This window comes from Podarcis vaucheri (genome assembly GCF_965113315.1).
Source record: "Podarcis vaucheri genome assembly, chromosome: 7".
NCBI classification, from domain to species: Eukaryota; Metazoa; Chordata; class Lepidosauria; order Squamata; family Lacertidae; genus Podarcis; species Podarcis vaucheri.
The window spans coordinates 52125217-52140426 of NC_138765.1; the positions used below are offsets into that span (position 1 = coordinate 52125217).

General features: G+C 45.5%; 1 protein-coding gene across 3 annotated transcripts in view; it reads left to right on the top strand.

Moving 5' to 3' along the window:
- The first annotated feature begins 7617 nt into the window (after positions 1-7617).
- Positions 7618-15210, top strand: part of FANCA (FA complementation group A) — a 40789-nt gene continuing 33196 nt past the window's right edge. Inside the window, exons 1-8 of one of the 3 annotated variants that reach the window (XM_082229184.1) lie at positions 7618-8187; positions 9449-9558; positions 10624-10702; positions 11584-11717; positions 12485-12580; positions 13242-13315; positions 13570-13682; positions 14538-14620. In XM_082229184.1, coding sequence (XP_082085310.1) covers positions 8151-8187; positions 9449-9558; positions 10624-10702; positions 11584-11717; positions 12485-12580; positions 13242-13315; positions 13570-13682; positions 14538-14620 — 726 coding nt within the window. In that variant the 5' untranslated portion in view covers positions 7618-8150. The remainder of the gene's footprint in view (positions 8188-9448; positions 9559-10623; positions 10703-11583; positions 11718-12484; positions 12581-13241; positions 13316-13569; positions 13683-14537; positions 14621-15210) is intronic. The other 2 variants (XM_082229182.1, XM_082229183.1) reach the window with 2 other exon arrangements.

Genomic DNA, 15210 nt, shown 5'->3' on the forward strand with positions numbered 1-15210 from the left:
TAGATTTACAAAGGAAGAGTACATACTCAGGATCTTTTTAACAGTTAATGCATAACCCACCTGTGTTGATTGATTCTGAGTCTGCTGTTGTCTTGCTTAATAAGAACACGAGAAGGTGGTTTGTTGAATATGATAAATAAAGGTTGATAGTCTGACTGGCTAGCATTCTTTGCAAGAATCCCAACAACCAGCATGCTTCAAATGGTCCATTGGCTAGTGGTCAATAGTTCACTGATGGACTGTGCTCTATTTTTTAAACCAATTCCGGCATGACATGCTACACCAAAGGTGAGCATGGTGTGCATATTGGAGCTGGGAGGGCCTTGTATACAGCGGCAAATCTTGCCGTGAGCTTTTATCCAAAGTTCTGTGTGAATGATGGCCACATAAATTTACAGAGCTGGAAGTAATACGTGACAGATGGCAGAATGAAATAACATGTTGATAGGACTCACTCAGTGGTCTGCTGGATACTGTGAATGGTGCCAGCCATCAGGTTCCTTTTCACAGAGGCCAGGTCTCAAGAAATAACAGGGCACGTCCACCTTTTCCCACATAATTAACCACAATAAAAGCAAAGCTCATCTGCTGTGCTCAGGAAAAAATAATAATAGGGCAATGTTAAACACCACCACCTTCATATTGCAATTAGAGATGGGTGGATATTTGAATTTTAGTGTCTCTCAATTTCTCATTTTCCAATCTTAAGTTCACATTTCCACAAGTGCTTGCATTTATAAAAAAAATGCTCGTTAAGATTTATAAGAGATTTTTTAGTATGAATGTCTCCTACATATTTTTGTATATCATTTTCTTAATATACACATTTTTGTAGGGCTGATTTCTCTAACATAATGCATTTTTGTATGTCATTTTCACTAACATATGCATTTATATGCACATTGGTATATGCATTTTTGGACACATTACTTGGCTGGAGAACAGCATTGCAAGACTTGGAGAAGCATAAATTTCAAAGGATGGCTATGTATTGTTTCAGAAAGTGTGAATTTGGTAAGTTTGCCATTAAATGTGAATTTAATCAAAAATAATCCCATGCCTAACTGTGATAGATGTCTTGGTGCATGGACAAACACCCAGATACATGTATGTTTATCAGAAGGGGGAGACTGGTGCAAAGAACAACAGGGGACAGGTGATTCTGCTCCAGAAATGTGGCTTTTAACAAATAGCCCTGTGTCAGTTGCTGGCCTCTGCGGGGCTGGGCCAAGAATCCTCCAGAAACAAAGACGGAAGCTGCAAGTAGTAAAAATTCCATCCACATGCAGAGTTAGGTGCGCCTAAGGTCATTGAAGTCAATGTTTAAGTGCACCTGAAGCTGCAGTCTTAATCCCACTTACCTGGGTATAAGCTCCAATGAATTCAACAGGATTTATTTCTGAGCAGATATGAGCTAGGATTGTGGTTGTGCTGTTGGTCTGTATAGGCTGTCTAGCTCCAGTCCAATGCACAACCAGTGGGAATTACTTCCAAGTAAACAGGCAGGGGATTCTGCTGCATGCTGACTGCATACTGAACACAGGGAGCTGCCTTATTCTGACAGTTCCTTGGTCCATCTAGCTCAGCACTCCTAGAGTGATTGGCAGCAGCTCTCCAGGGCTTCAGGCAAGAGTCGTTTTCTGTTGCACCTGGAGACGCCAGGGATTGAACCAGTGAGGTGGGGTTTTGGGAACAATGTTTATGCAAATTAGGGACATTTGCATTGGGAAACTTCCAAACTTTCAGATGCCCTACAACGTGATCTAATAAAGCATGCTTATTTGCTTAATTGTATTTGGTAAACAAAGCCAAAAAACATTAAAACTGTTAAGCTTGCCCAGTGATTTTTTTCTCAAAAAATGTTTCAGGGTACTCTCATTTTCCTACTCATACTGAAATAGTGCCCCTCAATGAGGCCAAACTTAGATTCACAAAATGCTTAGGAGTATGCGTCCCCCCAGAAAAAAAATCACTGAGCTTGCCTAATATTGCCACTGATTCATTATTACTAACTTCCACCCTGCTAGATTGAACCTGGACCTTTTGCATGCAAAAGAGATGCCTTGTCACTGAGCTACTTTGCCAACTCCTGCTTCTGCTGGCTCTGGGACCTTCCCAGTCCTGATTGCCTTCTTCCCTTTTAGTTGGCTGGGAGCTGCATACAGATGCCTTCAAATCAGGTCAACTTCAGTCCCAGATGTTACGCATGAGGTTTGCCAGGAAGCAGACAGGGCTTCTAATCTGCCACCTTTTTGCCTTGCTGATCAATAGCTTTCAGATTTGGGTCCTGGCTTCCATTTACCCAGCAGCGTTTGCAGCTTGGGGCAGACCCCTTGCAGCTGATTATTCTTGCATTGCATGGGTTTGGACTAGATGATCCTCAGGCTCCCTTCCAATGCTTCTATGAGCTATCTGTGATTTCACATCGCAACTGCCAGCCCTCCAGACTTCCACTGGGGGGATTCCTGACCATCAGCCCCTGCCAGTGTTGGCCCTCACATCTTGATTGGAATCTTGCTGCTCACTCTTCTCCCCACGCCTCCCCATGATGCATCCTGGTGTGCTAAAGGAGAAACCAGAGGTTCATTCTCACCCAGTCTGAAGCCTTCTGGGGAAGGAACCGACACAATAGTAGAGCAGGAGGACCATTGATCTGCTTGCAAATTAGAGCAATCAGTGACATGCTTTTGTGTCTCCAATCTGCCCCTTGGAAAACGGGGAAGCAGCATACAGTTGCCAGTTAGCGTCACTACTTCAAGGCTAAACTGAGAACTCTGCAGAATGGGCCCTCTTCTTCAGTCCCCTGCACCACCCTGCAAGGGCAGCCTGAAAATTATGTTGCAGGCCTCTCTGATTGGCTTGTGCTTTATATCCTCCTTGCCCTTGCGTAAAAGCCTGTAAAAAGGATGCAGTGCAGATGGGAGAACGGCTCAGCAGATTATTTCTTTTTGCAGCTTAGCTGCGGGGCTGTGTGTATCCACATATGTGTTTTACTAGTATCCTCAGTAACAGACTGCCAAGATACTTAATTTCTCGAGCAATGGGGGAAACAAAAAGTTCCTTTTTCTCTTCATTAATGTTTCAGTTAAAATAACCCCCGATCCATGCTATTAATGTCAGCATGCATTAACTCAAGAGTTGCTGGCCTTTCATATGCTTCATGGCCTAATAGCAACCACGTTGACCAAACAGGCTGAGGAAAATTGCAAGTAAAATTAAAAATAGATGTCCTGTTGTTAGTGGCACAGAGAGCAAGAAGAAACAGTTGCTGCTTCAGTGGGGACAGCAGTCACCTAGGGAGCAGATGCGACACATGTAAGCAGCAAAAGGTAAGTAAAAGGTAAAGGTACTCCTGACCATTAGGTCCAGTCGCGGATGACTCTGGAGTTGTGGTGCTCATCTCACTCTATAGGCCGAGGGAGCCGGCATTTGTCCACAGACAGCTTCTGGGTCATGTGGCCAGCATGACTAAGCCGCTTCAGAGCAGCGCACGGAAAAGGTAAGTAGCAAGAGCCAAATAATTATCCATCACAGAATTGCGCAAAAGAGGTTGCTGCGAAAATCAGAGTGGAGCAACCTACTTCGTTCCACTTTTCTGGCCTGGCAGATGATCAGGATCCAGTTTATTAAACACTGTCTCTCCTGAGAGATTGAGCTCCAGAAAAAGAAGGGGAAAGCCCACTGCTGCACGCTTCTACCTTTGCCAGAGAGGACCTATGGCCTGCTTCAGGCAGAAACTATTGTATTCGTAATTGTATCTGCATCCTGTTCTTCAGGGCAACATGCACAGGGCTTGTATGAAAGGATGAGAGGTGTATAACATTATAAATGGTGTGGAGAAATCAGAGAGAGAAAAGTTTTTCACCCCCTCTCATATTATTAGAAGAACCTGGGAGCATCCAATACAACTGAAAGTTGGAAGATTAAGAATAGACAAAATTCAGCACTTTTTCACACAGAGAGACTGTGGGATTCCCTCCCGCAAGATGTAGTGATGGCCACCAACTTGGACTGCTTTAAAAGAGGGTTAAGACAAATGTAGTATAACTGGCTACAAATGGGTACCTTGCTAGGAATCTGAGGTGAGATAGTAAGAGCTGCTCACCGGTGGAACAGACTCCTATGAGAGGTGGTGGACCCTCCTTCCATGGAGGTTTTTAAGCAGAGGTTGGATGGCCACCTGTCATGGATGACTTAGTTGAGATTCCTGCACTGCAGGGGGTCAAACTAGATAACCCTCAGGGTCCCTTCCAACTCCACAGTTCTATGAGTCTACCCATGCAGCGGTTCCAGTCACCACACAGAGGCAACTTAAGGTCCAAAATAGTTTAATGCTGCAGAAGATCAGGCTTCAGCAATATGGTTCCAGACATCGGTCTATACATACAGCTTTTAGGCTCTGCAGATACAGATACAGACATATACAAGTAGGAAGTGTTTCTGTTGCTCCAGCAATTCAAGACTCGAGACATAACGGATGTAACAGACAGACTCACTGAATGACTAATAAGCTGACATGCCTTACTCGCTTATATAGATGGCACTGGGCCATTGCCATAGCAACTGGCTGGTTCAAATCCTGTATTCCATCTCCTACACCACAGTGGCACCTGAAATTGAAGACCCTGTCCATTGTTGGAGCAGTGCAAATCCACGACATGGCAAATATAATCCTAGCCAGTGGTCAGACTTGTTAGATATAGGGATCAATAAACAGCCATTCCCGTCTATCTGGAGTGCCTCTGTGCTGTTTGATGTGGCAAGGACACACGGCCCCAATCCCCAAAAGCTTGCTTTGCTTTCCTGCAGCGCTCAGCCCAACTTGCCTTCTCCTTGCTGCTTCTACCCATTGGCCCATGTGATGAAATTCCTTTCTTGTTCCATCATCATTATTTGCAGCTGCTAAATATTTGCCAATACTTATCATCTCCTCCCAACCATTGACATAATTGCTTTGCCAACCTACACAAAATTGGGGGCATTTTCTTTTATGAGTCAGGTCCAGGGATTCCAGAACTCTCCCTGGAGCAGGGAGGAGAACTAGGGGTGGCACTCCAGGTGTTGTTGGCCTCCGATCCCCATCAACCCCTCCCTGTATGGCCAATGGGCAGGGGTGATAAAAGCAGGGAGTCTAGCAACATCTGAAGGGCCAGAGGCTATCCACCTCTGCCCTAGATCTTTCTTCCACTTTATTTTAAATGAGTACATCCAAACCCAGGGTCTTGCTGCAGCTACTCAGCAAGTAGCCATTTGGGTTTGTTGCTCCAAGAGTCGTGGTTTGTTTCTTTACCATCACTATGTTCTCTAGGTACATAAGGAGCTGCAACTTCTTCATCTAGCTCAGTATTACCTACACTGACTGGCAGTGGCTCTCCAGGGTTTCAGACAAGGAACAGTTCCAACCTTAGCTGCAGATGCTGGGGACTGAACCTGGGACCTTCTGCTTGCAAGACAGATGCTATACCACTTAGCTATGGACCTTCCCCAAACTGCAACAAAATCTTATGTAGCTGCAAATGCAGTTGTGTGCATCATCACTTTTTGCCCTTCTCTCTCCTTCCTCTAGTCCAGCCTTTATCAACTTTGGGTCTCCAGATGTTGTTGGAGTACAACTCCCATCATCCCTAGCTAGTGGGGCCAGTGGTCGGGGATGATGGGAGCTGTAGTCCAACAACATCTGGAGACCCAAGGTTGCCTCCTGTGCCACATTGCGGTTGTAAGTTATTGGGGCAGGAAGCAACCTTTTTTTGCTTATCCTCCAAAGCGCCATGTACAGCTATAACACCATATAAACAGCTATAAACCCAAGTGAGACAGATTCTTCCTGCAAGAACAAGAACAATGAAGTAAATGGATACCTTTTATTACTAAGTCAAAGTTTGCTGTCAAGTTTGTGGTAGCAGCATTTTTATTTCAGGGTGGGGGGCGACCTGGTTGTCACCTGTATGACATGGACCTGGGCAGTTTCTGATATGTTAGCGGAAAGCACAGCAGGAGAGAATCTCCATCTCCAATCCTAACCTCACGCACCTAGGAGTAAGTCCCACTGAATTCAACAGGACTTACTTCTGAGTAGACATGGTTAGGTTTGTGCCGCCAGGTTAACTTTGCTTCCAGTTTCAGAAAGGAACCGCCACTTCAATCTCAGATGCTGACAGCAATTATTCTTTTTAAATATTTTATTTTCTAAATGCACAGCAACAACAAAATAACTGACAGCAATTCTTCATGTCCCTTTGGTCTAATCCAGCAGGGCTCTTCTCCTTGTAGCGGACATGTCCCCAGGCTGAGCCAATGGGGTTCTTGATCTTGCCTATTCACCCTCTCAAAGCCTTAACAGCAAGGAGCTATTTGATCCATGCACATTTCACGACTGGCCCAAGCCGTAGCAGAATATGTGCTTCTCCTGTCCTTCCCTTGCCAGCTGCAAGGTCATGTTTTGCTCCCCTGGAGGAATAACACTCAGGGGGCAAAGTTGGCATCCCAAGAAATCAAGTTTCCTCCCAGCGCTCCCCGAGGCATGCTTTGACTGGGCCAGGAGATGGCAAAGGGTCAAGGCAAATAGGACAAGGGAAGAGTCAGGGAAAGGCAATTAAAGTATCTCCTGACAGTTCTAACAGAAGCCAGTTTTCTTAATTGGTCTCTTGGAAAGCGAAACCAAGCCTGTGCTTGCTCCTCAGGACATGGTCACTGGGTTTTTCACTTGTTTGGCCGGTCACAGGCTCCAAATGAATTAGCAGGACGCGGCACTTGGAATGAGGAACTGCAGCAGCTAATGGGCACTTGGGCCAACCTGAACACATTGCAGATGGGAACCCAGCCAGTCCTGCTGAGAGAAAAACCACAGAAGTTATTCCTGCTAAAGCAGCACACTGTGCAGTTAACTACCTTATGGCCTCTTCGGCAAAGTGCCAGAGGCTTCTGCTTTTTCTTTTGTGTGTGGGGGGGGGGGGGAGAGAAGAAACCAGCTACTGCAGTTTTTGCCAAGCTGTCCCCCTCTAGATCTTTTGAACTACCATTCTCATCACCCCCAGCCAGCAATGGGAATGGTGGTCCAAAACATCTGGAAAGGGCCAGTCTGGCTGAGCTATTGTAAAGGGACCCTTCTAGGCCAACCAAACTGCAGCAATTGCGTTCTCTTCTCCTGCCTTTAACACACTGCACATATTTTCTTTTTTAAAAAAAGAAACAATATATACTGCTTGATTGCTAAAAAAAACCACCTCCATCATTCTACTAAAAAATAAAACATTGAACTCTTAAAAAATGTTAAGTACAACTATTTAAGATATTAAAATAATAGATTTAGGAATAAGATAAAAATCAGATTAAAACACGTATCAGCATTCTGCTTATCTGGATAGGCTTGCCTACACAAAATTGTTTTTAGCAGGCACTGAAAACAGTCATGGAGCCTGCCTGCCTCATGTCAATGGGCAGGGGAGTTCCGGAGTGTAGGTGGTGCCACACTTAAAGATCAATTTGTTACAAAGGGCGAAAGAGTGGTGCCTGCAACCGTGCCAGTTCCGCATACGCTCAAAGGGCTTTCCTTCCACCCCCGTACATATTATGTGCTTCTGAGTGTCCAGGCTCTTATAGGGAGTCACCTTTCATTAACTAACACACTCAAGCTGCAGCCTCTCAGGCAAGGCGTTCAAATATTTGCACCCACCCCTAATAACGCAGCGGTGGCCGCCCTTTTGATAAATGCAGCTCCAATTCCCAAAGATGCAACAGATCTTTGCAACAGATTTATAGGCAGAACTCTCAGCTAAACCATAACCGGGGTGGGTGGGTGGGAAGAGGAGCAATCCTCCTCCCATGCCGGAATTAGTGAGCCTTCTGCTATCCCAAGGCGTCTGTCTTCTACCCGCCCCGCCCCTTCCACGGCTCGCTCAGCAATGACAGCGGGACGGGCGCGGCCTAACTCTTCTGTGCCGCCACCACAAAGATGGCGGCTCCCCTCCCCTCCCTTCCTCACCGCCACTCTCAAAATGGCCGCAGCTCTGCTTTAGGAAACGGCAAAGGGCATGCCTCCAGTTCTTCTTCCTATTGGGCAAAGGCGCCCTGCTGGCGGCCAATGAGGGCATAGGGCGCGCTGGTTGGTTGGTGCGCGCGCGCGCGCTCGGAGAGCCGAAGGGAAGGAAGCGATGTCTGCGGGAGAGAGAGCCCTTTCTGCGCTCCTGGGTAGGTCGTAGTAGTTGCACTCTGTGTATGCTCAGAAGCTCTCCTTAGAAGGGGTGCAGCTCTTGCCCAGTGTGTTTGTCTCTCTTGTTGTACATTGTATATGCCCAGAAGCTCTCTTTACTAGGGCGGCAGTGTGGAATGAGCCCTGCTCTGTGTAGGGAGAAGTACTTTGTGCATGTTCAGGGGCTCTGTTGACTATTATAGAAGAGGTACTGTGTTGAGCCTCTGGCACAGAAAGCTGATTTGGGGGCTGAACCGGAGAGCAAACTAAAGTTTAACGCTTGTTATGCAACCCTCCAACAGCTCAGAGTCTTCTCACAGCCACCCTGAGAGGTGTATTAACCTGTAAGGTGAGCATAGGAAGCTGTATCGTTATAAAAGGTTTGACAGTTTGTTCATGTAGCCCAGTACTGTCTATTCCAAAAATAGGGAATGTGTGGTTCTCCAGATGTTAGTTGGACTACAGATCCCATCATCCATCATCCCTGATCATTACATTGATGCTGCATCCTAAGCTCTTTGTGGACATGCCTCTGCAGTGATTGCTACTCACCTATGGAATGCCCTCCCCAGGGTTAGTAAGGCTCTCCCTAATAATGTTGGATTCAGGTAGGTAGCTGTGTTGGTCTGAAGCAGTCAAAATAAATTAAAAAATTAAAAAATTGTCCAGTAGCACCTTAGAGACCAACTAAATTTGTTCTGGGTATAAGCTTTCATGTGCATGCACGAAAAGGTATCTGAAGAATGCATGTACACGAAAGCTTATACCCAGAACAAACTTAGTTGATCTCTAAGGTCCTAACAATGTTGAGTAGAGGTCAGGGGAGTGCTGGAAGAGGGAGGCTTGCCCAAAATGGGACTTGGATCCTCAGAAAAGTTAACTTTAAAAAAATTATAGATGAAAAGTTCTCTGTTTCTTCCTTGCTCCATCAGCTTCTACAACACCCATGTTGTTCAGGAGGGCCCCTGGATCTCTGGAGAGGCTTTTCAGGGGGCATTGGGGACTACAGAGGGAAAGAGAGAATGGCAAACTTTCCTTCTATGAACTTCCTTAGGTTATCTGAGGATCCCATCCCTCGTATTTAAAAGTGGCTACTGGAAATGGAAATATTTTCCCATTCTCCATCAGGATGCACAGAGTTCAACTCAGCTTGAACCAATTACCATACCATACCACCTTAGCAAAATTTAGTGGCATGCCTTCTTGGGCTAAGATTTCTTTGTTTCTCTCAATCCACCCTCCCTACCCCTCCCAAAAAAGCTGGAAGATCCAAGAAACAGAAATGTGAACGTAAAAATGAACAGAAGCTGAAGGAGGCAGCTCTTCATATTTTGAGTTGCCATCACAATTTGGGTGACCTGTTGCTTGAGGTAAGAAAGTAGCAGTGTTGACTTCCAACAGCTTCCTGGTGCCTGCTTTGCTCCCATTGAACTTCCGTGTTGTGTTTATGTTCCTGGTTTAAATTGTGCTTCTGGACAGGAGTCCTCAGTATGCACTGGGGGGTAAATACAGATGACTAAAAATAAATATCTGGAGTTGATTCTTATTGGAGAGAGAATAGTAAGTCCATGGGGAGCAAAATTGCCTTACAGTGGCAGGCCTAAGCATCCTTACTCAGAAGTAAGTCCCACTGAGCTGAGTGGAGCTTACTGCCTATTTATTGTTTGTATTTTATGAGATGCCTCAGAAAATAAACTCTTTAGGCATTGTACAAGAAATAAAAACAGCAATGAAACCATACTTCAATAAAAACCTACAATCATCTTAAAATACAAACGGTTGCATAAAAGCCAGATACAAAAACAAAAAACAGCTCCATAAGATACCTTCTCTAAACTCAGTAGTAAAAATATAAATTCCCTAGAGGAAAGTATGTTTAGGATTGCAGCCTTAATTTCTTATGAACATTTTCTACCCTACTACCTGTTAAGTTTCCTTTAATCATAAAATGATTGTCCTTTAAAAAAGAAAATGTGTGGATAAATATCTGAAACCTGCTGAGGCCACTGGGTGTTGTTCCTGCATTCTGCTTCCTTTGGACATCATCTTATTCTATGAAACGGGAGAAATTATTTGAATAAAGAAATGTGCAGATTTGTCGACCGAGTAAGTCCCCTATCTATGGAATGTTCTCCCTTTCTCTTCACCGACCTGTTTGCCCTCCTAATGTTTTGGACTACAACTCCCATCAGCCCGGGCCAGCATTGGCTAGGGCTGATGGGAGTTGTAGTCCAAGGCACCTGGAGGGCAACAGATGAGTAAAGGTTTCCTTCTTCCATTTCAGAGAATTTTGGCATTTCCTTCTGGACTCCCAAATGTTTGCTGTGCAAGCATGCCGAAGCATTTTGCGGTTGCATCTGGAACAGGCTAGGTTATATTTGATAGCATAAGTAATAAACAAGATGAACATGTCTCTCTGTGTGTTATTTTTACAGGTGGAAAGTTCAGAGTGGAACAAGCAGATACTTTCCTTTAGTCCAGCCAATGAAGCTTCCGTTCCAGAACAATTTGTGGGTGGGTGCAAGAGATTATCTGTTTTGCCAGAGGGAGCTGCTGAAAATCAAGTTAACCGTATTTTTCACGCACCTTGTTTTAGAGGGGGAGAACAAGAAAAAAAAATCTCCCCCTCTCTGCGCAGCACCCCTTCAGCGAAGCGGCAGGAGAAACGGAGCCCCTTCCATATCTCCTCCCGCTTAGCTGAAGGGGCGCTGTGCCTTAGCTGAAGGGGCACCTACCCTTGAGCGAAAGGAACCCGAAGTCTCCAGAGCGCGGTGGGAGCTCCCGCCACGCTCCGGAGGCTTCAGGCGGCTATATTTGAAGCTTGGAGAGCGAGAGGGGTCAGTGCGCACTGACCCCTCTTGCTCTCCAGGCTTCAGCAAAAGCAACGCGAAGCCTCCGGAGCGCAGCAGGACCTCTCCCACTGCGCTTCGGAGGCTTCGCGTTGCTATCACTGAAGCCAAGAAGCCTGCATTTGCTCCATAAGACGCACACACATTTCCCCTTGATTTTTGGACGGGGAAATGTGCATCTTATAGAGTGAAAAATATGGTAATCCGTTCAGAAAAATAAAAATATTCAGATCAACATTCTGTCTAGTCTGGTACTATCAACAGCAACTGGGAGCAACAATTTGCCAAGTTTGGGGACAATGACCTTTCCTAACCTTGTAGCCTGAGCCTCTTTTTTTTAGCTAGAAATGCTGGAAATTTATCCTGGGAACTTTTAAGAACAAGATGTGTTTTCTCCCTTGAAATATATCCCCTCCCACTTTCTGTTTTGGGTGTTATTGTTAAGGTTCAGGTGCAAGAATGGATAGGCTTATGTTGCACAACCTGTCCCTGCTAACCCTGTTTCCCCTCTCTTTTCACATTTCTATCTCTGATATTACATTCTAGTCTCAGCATTGCAGGATCAGGCCTTCATGTTGGGTGTGCCAGTGGAAATCCTGTCAGCCAGAATAGCTGCTGGAAACATTGAGAAGATCTCTGCTGAGTCTGGTCCAGCTGTGATGCTGAATGCAGAGCAGAGAGTAAGCAGGAAGGAATTCAATTTCTGGGCATGGCAAGAGTGGGAGAGAAGTTCACACCCCCATCTTGCTGCTATTGTCTCTAAGTATAAACAGTAAATGTTTATCAGAGGAACTAAAGGCTGAGGTTGGTAACCTATTCCCTTACACAGAATACCACCTCAATTAGAGGGTCTGCAAACAGGAATTATGGCATTCATTTGGGTTTACCTGCAGTTCCTCTGTGATGAAAGTGAAATATTAGCTCATGCTTCATTTGCTGTGGTCATGTCCAGATGTTTTGGACTACAACTCCCATCAGCATCTTACATCTATGCTGCCTGGGGGTGATGTGAACTGTAGTTTAAAACATCTGGAGGGTATCATGTTGGGGAAGGCTGTTGGGGGCAGCTTGGCAACTTCCTTCTGAGGTTTCTGTGACCTACTGATGTCTGATTGGCCTCTGGGAATTACAGTAGGTGAGCTCTCCCTGCAGTTTATATGGGATTTCACCCCCTCCCTGAAATTGAGAAATAGCTCAGCTCATATCTAAGACATTTCAAATGTCCTGAAACCTCCATGAGCCTCGCTGCACTGCTTTCCTTGTACGCTGCCCTCTTATAGTCCATTTACTTCATTGCCCCAAATCCCTTTCCCCTTCACTTTACCTGTCTGGTACAAGCTGCTGCAAGGAGAGGGGAAGGAGGGAGATAAAGAGTCTACACCCTTGAAAGCTGCTGGCTACTTATTATCATTTTTTAAGTTAACTGCACTTTTTTCTTCAATTACAGAAAAAGTTGTCATGCTTGCTTCAGTCTCTGAAGGATTTGTTAACGCACAATGCTTTCTGCCGTTTGCGGTTTGCTCAAGAAACCTGGAAGTTGCAAGTAAGAATGCTTTAGAAATATGGGGTGTTGAGAGAGAAATGCTACATACCAGGGATGGGGAACCTGCGACCTTCTGGACGTTAGTGGGACTCCAACTTCCATCAGCCCCAACCAGTGGTCAGGAATGATGGGAGCTGTAACCCCGCCACATCTGGGAGGGCCACAGATTCCCCACTCCATCTATAGACACGTGCTGGAAAAAACATTCCTCATATAGCTTCACTCCTCTTTGATGCCTTAATGCTGACAGGCGCCTTTACATTGTTGGGGAGAAATGCAGGATTCCTCTTCTGATGCCAGCAAACAATTTAAGTAGCAAACTTAAGAGCGCAGGCCTCTTAATAAACTCTTAGCATTGTAGTACTTAAATAATACTTGGCCCTTGCCAGCTATCCTATTGCCTCTGAGCTTTATTTATTTTTATTTATTCATGCAAAGTATTTATATACGGATCTCTCACAAAATGCGAGGACAATGTCTTCATAGCTTGCCACAGCTGAGGCAGCAAATGGGTTGTGGTTAGATGTGGGCCTTCAGCAACTACGTGGGCCACACTATTCAGCTGTTGAGCCTTAGCCAAGTGGCTGAGTTATTTGGTTGTGGGTGCTTGGCCATACTTCTTTGTGGGTCCTGAACTTCATGGTACCGTTATTTCCCCCAGAGCCCACTCATTCTGGAAGTTGCATGGCAGTTACACAGAGAGAACATTGTCAGCCTGGAAGAGCTGCTGGAGAAGTAAGTAGAGGCTGCCAAGACTCGCTAGGATTTCAGGCTTGACAATGAAATATGGTCAGCTCTTTGGCCTCCTCGTCTGTGGCAGCTTGTATTTTACACTCATAAGATAAAGGCTGCACACAGAGCACTAAGCAAGATTTGCAGTGACCCAAAAGATTTGTAGCTTTAGGGTGGGGGGGGGACTTGTGGGTCAGGGAAACAGTCCCTAGAAAAAGATAATATTGGGAACTGCAGTTGGTATTGTCTCTTCTCAGTAATCCAGATGCTCCTGCGTTGGAGGAGTGGTTGTGCAGTTGTCTCTGTCGTCTTTGCCATCAAACACAAGATCCTTCCTTGGACACAGAGACACTGGGGTCCATGCTTACAGGCAAGCTCTGACTTGGAACACAGTTGGTATGGGGCAGTTGGTGGGGCGGGGGGTTGTTAGATGTTGGCTTCTGTGGGGATTGAAGGCAGTGGCCATTGCACATTGGTAAGCCTAGGAATCCTTCTGAGGGCTGGAAGATGCCAGTCCATCTCTGCCTTCTGTTGGGTGTTCTAGGTCAGGGTTGGGATGGCTTGTGGCCCTCGAGATGTTGAATTCCAGCTCTCATCAGCCCCAGGAATATGGCCAGTAGTTGGGAGTTGTACTCCAGCAACATCTGGAGGGAGAAAAGTTACCCATCTCTATTCTTGATTTTCATTCCTTCCCTGCATAGTCCTTTAATTGCCTGGGAATTAAACAGAACCTTCCCTAGCTCAGCTGGTCTTTGACCCAGAATATCCTGACTAAGACGATTCAGGGTCTGATGATTCTCCTCATTAACAATTTAATTTTTATTTCTTTAGTGATTAAACTAATAAACCAAAGGTGAACCCTGTTCTGTACAGAAGGGATTTCCAGACACCATTTGTTGCCTTCAGTCTTCCTTTGTTCCCTCCTAACTTCCCTCTATTTATTTATTCATTGGATTTATACACCACCTTTCTGCCGAGGCACTTAATGTGGTTTACAATTTAAGCACTAAAACAAATGCATTTTGTGAAATGAAGAGAGTCCTCTCCTGCCAACTGGGAACTGATGGTATATGTGCTCCCTGGCCTGAGCTCCCTTGCTTTTGCCTTCCTTCAGGGCATGCAGGTCTTCAGCAGCCCTCAGGGAAGATGGGCAAGGAGCTGCCCTTTTAGATTATCTTCCTTTCCCTTTTGGTATGCTGACAGTGGCTTTGCTCTTAATTTGTAGACTTTGTGACTGTGCTCCTTCATAATGGATTTCAGAAAACATTTGAGATGGGAAAGAAGCTGCAGTTGCAGAAAATCTCCAAAGTAAGGATAGTGCATAATCACTAAGTGTTGTGGCTCTTAATAAAATGGTTTTTGGCACACCAGTGAGATGAATGAAACTAGAGTCTCAGCAGCAAGAGCTTAGTTCTCCCTTCATCTTCAGGTAAGACTGGGACACACCCATGTCTGAATTTCTGGAGATAGGTTGCCAATCAGTGTAAACAGTACTGAGCTGGGTGGATCACTGCTCTGATTGGTACATATGAGGCAGCTTCCTGTGTTGCTAGCTTGCAGCCCATAGACAAGGCAAGTCAGCAGTCCTAGCCCTCAACAGTGAATCTGTGGACCTTGGGAATTTTTCTGAAAGCTCATGCAAGCCTCAGGATGCAAGACGATGCTCTCCCAGAGTCACTGCCTTCTGTTCAAAAGCCTGCACTTGCTTCCTCATCCTTGTTTCTTTCCACCAAAGAGGTGGAAAGGAGAGGAAGTCAGTTTTGGCAATTCCTCTGCCTCTGCCCCCATGTCTTCCCAAGAGGGTTCCCCAGACCTCTCAAGTAGCGTTAGGGAAAGGAGGAGGGCCTACGGGGAAAATGACCTCATCCCCTGTTCTACTGACTGATGCCTTCCATCAA